We start from the raw sequence: 12,854 nt of genomic DNA on the forward strand, positions 1-12,854 counted from the left end.
AAAGCAGACAACTGGCAGAGCCGGAATTAAAACCCACAACCTTCTGACTCCCAAGCCCGTGCTCTAACCCTAAGCCATGCTGCTTCCAAGTATGGTGCCTGGCACATAGTCAGTACCTAACAAACACCACAATTATTATTATTATTACTATTAGTGTGGACCAGCCAGCATTTCTGGGAGCACAAGCCTAGGGGCTGTGCTATCTATTCCAGGCCAAACCTCAGACTCCATGTGCCCACACAAAATACATTTCAGAGGAGAAGACAGGGGCAGGTTGAATCTAACTAAGGTGATCAGTTGTGTTGCTTCTTGGGGTTCTGTCCTGTCACCTCTAAGGTCAGACACATTCTGGCCCCTCATTTGCCTGGGGTGGTAGAACAGAACCCCTCTGCTGTGGTGGTAACGATGGTGGCAACGGTCACTGTAGGCATGGTGCTGGCATGGCTGGAAACAGAAAATAACTTTGATGCTCGTTAAGCCCTTATTATGTGCCAAGCACTAGCATAGTTACAAGTTAATCAGGTGGGACAGACTCCCTGTCCCCCATGGAGCTCCCGTTCTTAATCCCCCTTTTACAGTTGAGGTAACTGAGGCCCCGAGAAGTGAAGTGACATGCCCATGGTCGCACAGCAGGCAAGGCAGAGCCGGAATTAGAACCAAGGTCCTTCTGACTCCCAGGCCCGGGCTCTATCCACTAAGCCACACTGCTTCTCCCATCCCAGGGACCATCCCTGGCATCGAAGGGTGGCCAGATGGCTGACATTGCCGCCAGCATCTGTGTGCCCAGCATTTTGCTAAGCACCGGAGTAGATACAAGATAGCCAGGTCAGACACAGTCCCTGTTCCTTGTGAGGCTTACAGTCTAAGAGGGAGAACAAGTTTTTCATTTCCATTTTACAAATGAGGCAAGTGAGGCACACAGAAGGTTTGTGACTTGCACAAGGTCACACAGAGGGTATGTGGCAGAGTTGGGATTAGAACCCAGGTCCTCTGACCCAGACCCAGACCTGTACTTGTTCTAATCCTGACTCCGCCACTTGTCAGCTGTGTGACTTTGGGCAAGTCACTTAACTTCTCTGTGCCTCAGTTACCTCATCTGGAAAATGGGGATTGCATTTATTAAGTGCTTACTATGTGCAAAGCACTGTTCTAAGCACTGGGGAGATTACAAGGTGATCAGGTTGTCCCACGGGGGGCTCACAGTCTTCGTCCCCATTTTACAATTAAGACTGTTATTAAGATTAAGACTTAAGACTGTGAGCTCCACGTGGGACAATCTGATTACCTTATATCTACCCTAACGCTTAGAACAGTGCTTGGCACATAGTAAGCATTTAACAAATACTATATTATTATTATTACTCTTTCCACCAGGTCATGCTGCTTCTTGGGGGTGGAGAACTCTACTGACAGGACTGTTTACCTATTTCCCTTCTTCTTCCTGAGTTCACGCGCCTGTAGCTGTCACTGTAGCTGTGTCACCCCCATCTGCCTCATTCCTCTTTTATGTCCCGTCCCCTCCTCCCGCCCCGCCCCCCCCCAGCCATCTCTCTCCTGCCCTCTCCATGTCTCTGTCTTGTCATTTTCTGTCTTTCTTCCTCTGTACATTTTCCTCATTTTAGCCAATACAGCCCTACCCCCTTTCCCAATTTGCCCTCCCAAAGATCCCAGAGAATTTAATTGAATGATCACAAATTGGATCCCTGGGGCTATCCCCTGCTTTGGGCATTTATCACCTAAAAATTATATGCCTAGGTTTGGTCTTCTCTTGCCTTGATTGGCCTGCAGATGGAGCCATGAGGCAACTGAGACTGTTAAGCAGCATTACATAGACAATAGTTAAAACAGAAACAGTCCTGGGAAGCTTAGGCCTGCTTGCTAAGTTACAGTGACTCCCTCCATCACCCGAATTACATCCCACTTTGGCCAGGGTTGCATGGGAGACAGTGTGGCCTAGTAGAAAATGACTGGGACTAGGAGTCAGACACCTGGGTTCTAGTGCCCGATCAGCCAATTGCCTGTTGTGTGACGTTGGACAAGTCACTTGACCTCTCTGGGCCTCACTTTCCTCATAATAATAATAACGATGGCATTTGTTAAGCGCTTACTATGTGTGAGCCCACTTTTGGGTAGGGACCGTCTCTATATGTTGCCAACTTGTACTTCCCAAGCGCTTAGTACAGTGCTCTGCACACAGTAAGCGCTCAATAAATACGATTGAATGAATGAATGCAAAGCACTGTTCTAAGCGCTGGGGGGATACAAGGTGATCAGGTTGTCCCATGTGGGGCTCACAATCTTAATCCCCATTTTCCAAATGAGGGAACTGAGGCCCAGAGAAGTTAAGTGACTTGCCCAAAGTTACACATCTGACAATTGGCGGAGCCGGGATTTGAACCCATGACCTCTGACTCCAAAGCCCGTGCTCTTTCCACTGAGCCATGCTGCTTCTCATCTGCAAAAAGGGGATAAAATGCCTGTTCTCACTCCCTCTTAGACTGTGAGCCCTGTATGGAACAGGGGCTCTATCCAAAATAATAATAATAATAATAATAATGGTATTTGCTAAGCACTTACTACGTGCCAAGAACTGTACTAAGCACTGGGGTAGATACAAGATCATCAGATCCTACATGGAGCTCACAGTCTAAGGTGGGAGGAAGAACAGGTATGGAATCCCCATTTTGCAGATGAGGGAACTAGGACACAGAGAAGTGAAGTGACTTGCCCCAGGTCATGCAGCAGCTAAGTGGAAGAGTCGGGATGAAAACCTAAAGCCTCTGACTCCCAGGCCCATGCTCTTTCCACTAGGCCATGCTGCTTTTGACAGCATGATTTTGACGATTTTGACATCTGTCTACATGTTTTGTTTTGTTGTCTGTCTCCCCCTTCTAGACTGTGAGCCCGTTGTTGGGTAGGGACCGTCCATATCTATATGTTGCCGACTTGTACTTCCCAAGCATTTAGTACAGTGCTCTGCATACAGTAAGTGCTCAATAAATACCATTGAATGAATGAATGCTTCGCTTCTATTATGTATATAGTATCTATATCCCAGAGTTTAGCACATAATAAGCACTTAATAGATATTATTATAATTGTTAACTGCTATTATTATTATGTCATGTCCATGCCTTCCCTGCTGCTCATTCAGCAATGCCACATGTCCCGCTTCTGACCTCAATCTCTGAGGTCACTTTCACCACAACCTCCAAGGGGCGGCCCAAACTTACCCTGTAGTTGAGGTCAGAATCAATCAATCAATCATATTTATTGAGCGCTTACAGTGTGCAGAGCACTGTACTAAGCGCTTGGGAAGTACAAGTTGGCAACATATAGAGGCCGTCCCTACCCAACATTGGGCTCACAGTCTAGAAGGGGGAGACAGAGAACAAACCAAACATATTAACAAAATAAAATAGAATAGATATGTACAAGTAAAATAAATAAATAAATAAATAGAGTAATAAATATGTACAAACATATATACATATATACAGGTGCTGTGGGGAAGGGAAGGAGGTAAGACGGGCGGGTGGAGAGGGGGACGAGGGGGAGAGGAAGGAAGGGGATCAGTCTGGGAAGGCCTCCTGGAGGAGCTGAGTTCTCAGTAGGGCCTTGAAGGGGGGAAGAGAGCTAGCTTGGCGGATGGGCAGAGGGAGGGCATTCCAGGCCAGGGGGATGATGTGGGCTGGGGGTCGATGGCGGGACAGGCGAGAACGAGGCACGGTGAGGAGATTAGCGGCAGAGGAGCGGAGGGTGCAAGCTGGGCTGTAGGAGGAGAGAAGGGAGGTGAGGTAGGAGGGGGCGAGGTGATGGAGAGCCTTGAAGCCGAGGGTGAGGAGTTTCTGCCTGATGCGCAGATCGATTGGTAGCCACTGGAGATTTTTGAGGAGGGGAGTAACATGCCCAGAGCATTTCTGGACAAAGACATCAAAAACCAGTTAGTCTCTGATTCCTCCCCATCCAAACTTTAGGGTGATTGGGGCCCAGGCCAGAAGAGAAGGGATGGTGGAGGGGCTCAGGTCCCAATTTATCCACCCTGACACCTCCCCTTTGAGAGCACCTAATTAGAGTGAATCATCCCCAAAGATGGTGGCCTGCCCATCCTGAGGCTCAGGGTGGGATTCAGGTCACTAAGTGAGCCCCCTCTAGACTGTCGGGTCATTGTGGGCAAGGAACATGTCTATTGTTCTACTGTACTCTCCCAAGTGCTTAGTACAGTGCTCTGCACCCAGTAAGCGCTCAGTAAATACGACAATGCATGAAAAGGGGCAGAAAATGGGAAATTGGGGAAAAGTCTCAGGAGGTCATGGCCAGGTTAAATAGTTTTCACTGTGGAATGATATTCATATCCCTTTATGATGATTAGATTACACAGTGACCAAACTGACAAAAACATCCCCTGTCCCTCTGTCTCTCCTCCCCAAAGGACAGAGGCTGGGGGAATCATTCACAAGCCAGAAAATGCAGAGAGAAGGCTCTCATCACAAAATCACTGGACTGCCTGTCCCTATAGAGCAAGTCTACCATGATATAGTAATGCTCTCCATTTAAAGAAAGGTTAAGCAACGGTGGCTGTTCCCTTTCTTTCTCTCTCTGCAAAATATTCCAACCATTCACCAAGCCAAATCCCTATGTCACACTTATGTCACCACCTCTCTTTCTTCTCTCTCCAGTAATGGGCTCCGGGGCACTTTCCTCTGGTGGCCGGCATCAGCGTGAGCTCAAGCAAAGCACTCCATTGACATCAGGTGTTTGGGCTCAGGTAATGAGATGGATAGGATGACTCTACCTGGCCCCACTTTTGCCATCAATTTGAAAATACCACAGAGTCCATCCTTTTCATCTTTTAATCTTACTTTTCCACATTTATTACACCTCTTATTTTGCTTCACAGACTTGTAGGGAGCATTTTCCCTGTCAGGAATAATTTCAGTACTAATCAAATTAACAGTATTTATTGAAAGCCTGCTCTGTGCAAAGCAGAGAGCAGGTCCCTGCCTGAAAGCTTAAGATCCCCTTAACTTCTACTTTTTCCGAGAGCCTTCGTTCCTGCTCCGGTGACTCTAGTATTGCACCTTAAACTTCCGAATCATCAGTGTCCAGGTGTGGCCATTTCAGAGAGTGCCAGCATTTCCTCCATCGGATACTCGGTACAGACCAATCAGGGAGGAGAGGGTGCCCATCAGACCCACCAACCACGGAGGAAATCTTCCAGCCCAAAGAAACCCTGGTGGCAACCAGTGGACCGCATTGCACAGATCGGCCAAATTGCTGAGAAGATTTAGAACTTCTGACTTCATCTGACCTTCAATAGCCTTTTGATCCCTCTTGGAAGGTTGGCTGTGAAAGGAGGAATATAGAGAGATACTAATTGCTCAGTCTTTCATACTTTAGAAAAGCGCAGTCATATAATCACAGAAAGAGCCCTGGGCAACCCCTGAAATTCAGCGCAAGATCGTGGCCTGGGCATGTCACAGGTCCATGAATACACCAAAGAACATGTTTGACATCATGTTAGTGGCACAATCAGAGGCTGGGTGCTAACGAGCAACGGACTGACATTCGACAAAAACCGGGGCAGATGGATCTCTCCATCACCAATCTTCCCATATGAAATGGAAGATGTCTTTTTTTTTATGATACTTGTTCAGCCATGTGCCAATGCACTGTACAAAGCTCTGGGGTAGATACAAGTTAATCAGATTGGACACGGTCCGTGTCCCACATGGGGCTCACAGTCTTAATCCCCCTTTTACAGATGAGGGAACTGAGGCCCTGAGAAGGTAAGTGACTTGCCCAAGGTCACACAGCAGGCGAGCAGCAGAGCTGGGAAGGTGTTAACCTTCTGAAAATGAAAAGCAAGGGTCTCCCATCCTTCAGAGAAAACAAAAAGAGTTCAAAGATCAGTTGCTTCCTCTTCCACACAGCCAATGAGGCCAAACCGCTCCACCTCTTCACAACCCAGCCTGGCCCCAGCAATGGTGCCCCTGGGAGTTTAGGAGTTTCCTGGACTTAGAAGCCTGTGGTTTCACTTTCACTATGCCTGCACTATCACCATCATTCCTTGGGTAGGTGCTGCATTAAAATAACTTTGAAGGCCTTCCCAAACACTTACAGAATGAACATCCCCCATCATGGAGTCCTGGCAAACGATTATCTTCTAAGGGCTCTAAGACTTACCTCCTCCTCCTCCTCTTTTACCTCCAGAACTTTTAACTGCTCTTATAATTACCTCCGTCTCCATTGGCTCCTCTCATTTGAAATGAGAAATGTGTTGGAATGGCAGATGGGCTACTTAGAGAAATACTCATTTCCCTGGGAGAGGAACCCTAAAGGACTACGTGAAGTGGGATGAAATCGTACCCAGTGAAGTTTCCCTCTGGGCTCCTCAGCTTTCTTCTCAGCTTAAGCACAGTCCTCAGAGATCTGAAAAAAACAGAAAGACAATGATGAAATCCACTTTGTTCAAAGAGGCAAAAGGATAGCACTGAACATGTTGGGACGCTGCCAGACCCTGTCTCACAGAAGCAGTGCCTGGATTAAGAAGTGAATATCTGTAAAGCTCCCCAAGACCTGGGATAAAAGGCTGTGCATGTGTCCGTAAAAAGCGTCATTAGTTTTATAGGAGATTGTTCCCTTGTTAGACCAAATGTCTTTCTGGCAAAAATCCTCTGATCTCGACTATTAAATGATTTTCTCCCCTTCTCCAACAGTCATTTCAAAAATAATACCCTGATGAATGAGTTCCAGATGGGGCAATTAGCAATGAAAAACCAATTTCAGGACTAAGGAGCAAGCAACTTGGAAAAAAACAAAGTTCTTCTTTGGCACAATCCATTTCTGAACCAAATCCCCAGCAGGTTTCGGGGGGTGGTTTCTCATCCATGGGGTACAAAAGTAGCAGGCTGATTTTCTTACCCCCGGAAGCAAGCAAGCAAATGATCCACTAACTGCAGTCCCCAGATGGGAAAGCTGGGGGTACACTTGGCCACCTACAAATCTAGTCCTGAAGTCCTGCTGGGGTAACGAGATCTACTAGTTGGACCCGGACAATGGGAGAAAGATTGGGCTCTGGTTCCATGCGGCTCACCCCTCACCGAGTGGTCTCACTCACAGAAATTGTCAACTCAATTGTTGACGCTCAGAAAAATCATTTCCCTTGAGACCCACAGGTTTGGCCGAGAAGAAAGAAACCTGAAAATGTACCAGCATATGGTTCAAGTTGTAGCCCCAGCATTGAGGCAAACTGGACTGTTCTTCTTTGGGGAGGCAAAAAAACCCAAAAATAAATCTATGATTCTAAATGCATCATCACCATTATTAAATCATATTTCTTAATATTTGCTCTAGTCAGGGCAAATCAAAGCGGAAAAACACAAGGACAGACAATAATCTGATCCAAATGGTTCTTACCGTCCGATTCCTAGGAGAAGAGAAATACCCCAGAGAGAGGTGGTAAATGTCCACCACTTGGCAGAGTTTGTGCAAATAATTTTAGCGTCAGCAGCCCATGCAACATGTTCACAGGGATAGTAGAGCTGATCGGCCAGGTTATTGAAAACAGACATCCAACGTAGGATGGCATCTTCTTCCTACAGCACCGATAATAGGGAGCCAGATGATGATGATAATAATAATAATGATAACACACGTTAAGTGCCAAGCACTGTACTCAGCACTGAGGCAGAAGCAAGCAATCAGGTGTAGTGATTGCAGCATGGCGTACTGGATAGAGCACAGGCCTGGGTGCCAGAAAGTCATGGGCTCTAATCCTAGCTCCGCCACTTGTCCGCTGTGTGACCTTGGGCGAGTCACTTCACTTCTCTAGGCCTCAGTTGCCTCATCTGTAAAATGAGGATTGAGTCTGTGAGCCCCATGTGAAACAGGAACTGTGTCCAACACGATTAGGTTGTATGCACCTCAAAGCTTAGTACAGCGTCTGGCACATAATAAGTGCTTAACAAATACAATAATAATGTCCTTGTCCCACAAGGGGCTCACAGTCTAAAGGGGAAGGAGAACAGGTACTGAATCCCCATTTTACAGATGAGGAACTGAGGAACAGGGAAGTGAAGTGACCTGCCCAAGGTCACATAGCAGGCAAGTTTCAGAGCCGGGATTAGAACCCAGGTCCTCTGACTCCCAGGCCTGTGACCTCTCCACCAGGCCACACTGCTTCTATGCTGCTGCCAGAGATGTCAATACCAGGACCTCTCCCATGTTCTCCTCGATGGTAAACTCTACCATCTCCAGGGAGCACACTTCTCTTTTCCACAGCCAAATAAGCCGATTCTTCAGGATGGAGATGGAAATGAAAACTGCAGCGAACCACTAATTGAATCGCGCCACAACCGAGGATACGGTTAATACACTACGCTCCATTTTACCAGAACGCAGGGTTCACTACGCTTTTTGGGTAGAACGTGATGGCAGAATTAGGGAGGGTTCTTCCGAAAACAGGCGCCTGTATGGAAATAGCAGAGCATGACATCGGGCACAGGTGAGTGCAGCGAGGTGCGTTTTCCTTAATGTGGGTTTCTGCGAGAATGCAACACACCCCCACCCTCCCCATGAACAGGAGAACCAGGTGTACTATCAAATAAAGAGTGGCTTATTTTACTGACACAGTTCTCACCTCTCTTTATCAATGTGGGAGTCTAGCTGAAGCAGTGGCAAAAGAAACTTTTGTGATTCACTGGCCCTGACCAGGTCCCTCTAGTATAGGACTCTGCCTAGACAACGCACAGCAACTCTTCCTCCCACACTCCTCCATCTTGTTTATTTTTACCCACGCTTACTATGTGCCAGGCACTGTACTAAGCGCTGGGGTGGATACAAGCAAATAGGGTTGGATCCAGCCCCTGTCTCAAGTGGGGCTGACAGTCTCAATCCTCCTTTTACAGATGGTGTAACTCAGGCACAGAGGAAGGGAAGTGACTTGCCCAAGGTCACCCAGCAGACAAATGGCGGAGCTAGGATTAGAACCCATTACCTCCTGAGTCCCAGGCCTATGCTCTATCCACTTCATCATGCACAGTGTAGCAAGCATTATGCTTGTCATCTCCTCAATATGGCCGGCCTCTAGAACCAAAAGGAGCTACATGTGCTATGGGATTTTTCAATCAACCTGTCATATTTATTGAGCCCTTACTGTGTGCAAAGCACTGTACTAAGCACTTTTTAATCCCAATCTTTTAATGTGAATTGCTGTTTAAATGGCTGCAAAGAAGCAGCCGTTTGTCAGGGCCTGGGAGTCGGAAGGATCTGGGCTCTAATCCTGGCTCCACCGCTTGTCTGCTGTATGACCTTGGGCAAGTCACTTCATTTCTCAAGAAAGAGAAATTTCATTTTGCAAGAGAAGCAGCATGGCTCAGTGGAAAGAGCACGGGCTTAGGAGTCAAAGGTTCAAATCCCAGCTCTGCCAGTTGTCAGCTGTGTGACTTCGGGCAAGTCACTAAACTTCTCTGTGCCTCAGTGACCTCATCTGCAAAATGGGGATTAAGACTGTGAGCCCCACGTGGGACAAACTGATCACCTTGTTTCCTCCCCAGAGCTTAGAACAGTGCTTTGCAAATAGTAAGCGCTTAACAAATGCCATTATTATTATTATTATTTCTCTGTGCCTCAGTGACCTCCCCTGTAAAATGGGAATTAAGACCGTGAGCCCCACATGGGACAGGGACTGTGTCCAACCTGATGACCTTGTATCTACCCCCACCCCAGTGCCTGATACATAGTAAGAGCTCAACAAATACCATACAAAAATTCAAGCTCATGATTCAGTTACAGTTTTTTCTCAAGGGGTTAAGAAAATCTGACACTGCATAACAGCTCAAGGGAAGAGAGCTTCCAAACTGATACTCAGACATAAACACCTTTCCTGAATCTCTAGGATTTTTCCCAGAAGTAGAGAATGACTAAAACCCTGCCCAGCCCAGTTTTTCTTGGTTAATAGTGACATAGTTACCTTAGTGCCCAGGCCATACCGCTTGGTATAAGCCAGCATGGACAGGTCATCAAACAAGCGCAGTACTGTCCTACAGTGGCTGAGCTGCTCGGAGAAAACCAGGAGACTTTTCCCCACTTCAGATTTGGCATGAGACTTCTCGAGCAAGATACCGCCAATAAGCTGACAGCCATAACCCAAAGTCCTGATCTGGAACAAACCAAAGACAGCATTAGATAAAAAAGCATAAAATTTAGGAATAAGTATGTTCCTTACTCACTTCCTCTCCTGTTTAGAGGGAAGTTTTATTGCCCCAACTGTTATGTTATCTCTACTATTATGTGATTACAATTTAGAATTAAATACCTTTTAAACAATAATCCACAATAATTATTTTTAAAAAAACAAAACATCATTTGGGTCATTTTTTTTCCAGGAATCCTTCAGCTCAAATTTATGGCTTCCCACAGTTACGGGTAACCCTTTCTCAAATTTGAACACAATGCTGGGTTACTCAGTGAGTCAGGAATTTGAGCAAATCACTGCACCTTCATTTCTCACTTTGTGCAATGAAAATGATCATTCCTTGCTCAGCATATGCAATATGCAAGTCTAAACTTATGTATATACTCGAGATCATTACCCAGTCTATCATTTGGGGTTTGGGGGGTCTCTGGAGAAAAGAGGCTGTATAAATCCCAATTATTGATGTTATTTAACAACATGGCTAACAGTTGCAAGTCTCAAAAGAAGCAGCATGGCTTAATGAATAGAGTACAGACCAGGGAACCAGAAGGCCATGGGTTCTAATCCCAGCTCCACCACATGTCTACTGTGTGACTTTGGGCAGTCACTTCCCTCCTCTGGGCCTGTTACCTCATCTGTAAAATGGGGATTGAGTGTGAGCCCTATGTGGGACAGGCACTGTGTTCAACCTAACTTGTATCTACCCCAGTGCTTAGAACAGTGCTTCGCATATAGTAAGGACTTATTGAGTACCATATTATTATTATTGATAATAAAGACCATGAAATATTTTTGGTCTAAAGCCTGAACTTCCCCTATGAAGAACCCCTTTTACAGGAGAGCCTAGTGGAAAGAGCACGAGCCTGGCTGTCAGAGATCATGGGTTCTAATCCTGGCTCCACCACTTGTCTGCTGTGTGACCTTGGGTAAGTCACTTCACTTCTCTGGGCCTTAATTACCTCATCTGTAAAATGGGGATTGAGACTATCAGCGCCAGGTGGGACAAGGATTTTGTCCAACCCGATGTGCTTGTATCCACCCAGCGCTTAGTACAGTGCTTGGCACATAGTAGGTGCTTAAATACCAGAATTATAATTAGGGGCCGAGGTGGCTGCCCTAGTCGAGAGTGGGCTGGACGGCAGGGCTACAGACCCTAGTGGGAAAAAAAATTCTGGTATTTGTTAAGCGCTTACTATGTGCCAACCACTGTTCTAAGCGCTGGGGTAGAAAAAAGGTAATCAGGTTGTCCGACGTGGGGCTCACACTCAATCCCCATTTTCCAGATGAGGTAACTGAGGCCCAGAGAGCAAAGTGACTTGCCCAAGGTCACACAGTAGACAAGTGGTGGAGTCTGGATTAGAACCCATTACCTCTGACAACCTGGCTCATGCTCTTTCCACTAGGCCCTGCTGTAAAAGGGGTTCTTCATAGTGGAAGTTCATGCTTTAGACTAAAAGTGTTGGTCTAAGCCACTCCAAATTGGGGAGGGGGCGAGTGGAAATAGTGGGGCCAGAGGGGGGCCGATTGGCCAAGGGGGAATGCAGAACCGACCAATAATAAATAATGAGGGTGTGTGTTAAGCACTTAGTATGTGCCAAGCACTGTTCTAAGCACTGGGGTTATCCCACATGGGGCGCAGTCTTAATCCCCATTTTCCAGATGAGGTCACTGAGGACCAGAAAATGAAGTGACTTGCCCAAAGTCACACAGCTGATAAATGGCAGAGATGGGATTAGAAACCAAGTCCTCTGACTCCTAAACCAGGGCTCTTGCCACTAAGCCACCCTGTTTCTCTGAATTGCCGAGGGCAACGGTAGACGGGGCCCTGGAGCACGAAGGAGGCTGAGGAGGAACGACTACTTCCTCCTTTAAACTCATTCAATCCTATTTACTGAGTGCTTACTGTGTGTAGAGCAGTGCACTAAACGCTTGGAAATTGCAACACAGCAAGAGACAATCCCTGCCCACAACGGGTTTACAGTCTGGGGGTGGGGGGGGGGGGGGCAAGACCCCAAAACAAGTAAACGGGCTTCAATATTATATAGAATTATAGATATGTCCATATATAATAATAATTTTGGTATTTGTTAAGCGCTATGTGCAAAGCACAGTTCTAAGCGCTGGGGAGGGTACGAGGTGATCAGGTTGTCCCATGTGGGGCTCACAATCTTAATCTCCATTTTACAGATGAGGTAATTGAGGCACACAAGTGCTGTGGGGAGGGGAGGCGGGGGTACAGCAAAGAGAACGAACTGAGGTGACGAGGAAGGGAGGGAGAGCTGAGGAAAGGAGGGTGCTTAGTCTGGGAAGGCCTCTTGGACGAGGTGCGCCTTCAGCAGGACGTGGAAGGGGGAGAAGATCGATTGTCTGCGGGATGTGAAGACGGAGGGCATTCCGGGCCAGAGGTAGGACGTGGGCCGGGGGTCGGCAGCAAGACCCCTCGTTTCTCGCAACCGTCCCCTCCTCCGACGGGAAGCGGCGAGGGGGCACGGAGGGGACCGAGCCTCACCAGCCGATCGCGCTCCCGATAGGACTCCAGGGCGGACACCAGGCCCCTCAAGGCCGCCATGGTGACACAGCCAGAATCAACCGCCCGCCTACGTCATCACGCAGGCGGCGCTCCGCGAGGGAAGGGGGCGGGGCTTTGCGTCATTCA

General features: G+C 47.3%; 2 protein-coding genes across 2 annotated transcripts in view; both read right to left on the reverse strand.

Moving 5' to 3' along the window:
• The window catches only part of LOC119950556 (ectoderm-neural cortex protein 1-like), a 41,562-nt gene extending 35,130 nt beyond the window's left edge, over positions 1 to 6,432 (reverse strand). The window contains exon 1 of the mRNA XM_038773067.1: positions 6,370 to 6,432. The gene's annotated coding sequence lies outside the window, so the exon portion shown is untranslated. The remainder of the gene's footprint in view (positions 1 to 6,369) is intronic.
• PEX11G (peroxisomal biogenesis factor 11 gamma) lies at positions 4,840 to 12,815 on the reverse strand. Its single transcript, XM_038773070.1, has 5 exons — positions 12,708 to 12,815; positions 9,974 to 10,162; positions 7,420 to 7,598; positions 6,370 to 6,432; positions 4,840 to 5,346 (listed from the first exon to the last, which is right to left on the reverse strand). Exons 1-5 carry the CDS (start codon positions 12,765 to 12,767, stop codon positions 5,121 to 5,123), a joined length of 717 nt encoding a protein of 238 aa, XP_038628998.1. The 5' UTR covers positions 12,768 to 12,815; the 3' UTR covers positions 4,840 to 5,120.
• Positions 12,816 to 12,854: the final 39 nt, after the last annotated feature.

Source organism: Tachyglossus aculeatus, chromosome X1 (assembly GCF_015852505.1).
Source record: "Tachyglossus aculeatus isolate mTacAcu1 chromosome X1, mTacAcu1.pri, whole genome shotgun sequence".
In the NCBI taxonomy this organism is placed as follows: domain Eukaryota; kingdom Metazoa; phylum Chordata; class Mammalia; order Monotremata; family Tachyglossidae; genus Tachyglossus; species Tachyglossus aculeatus.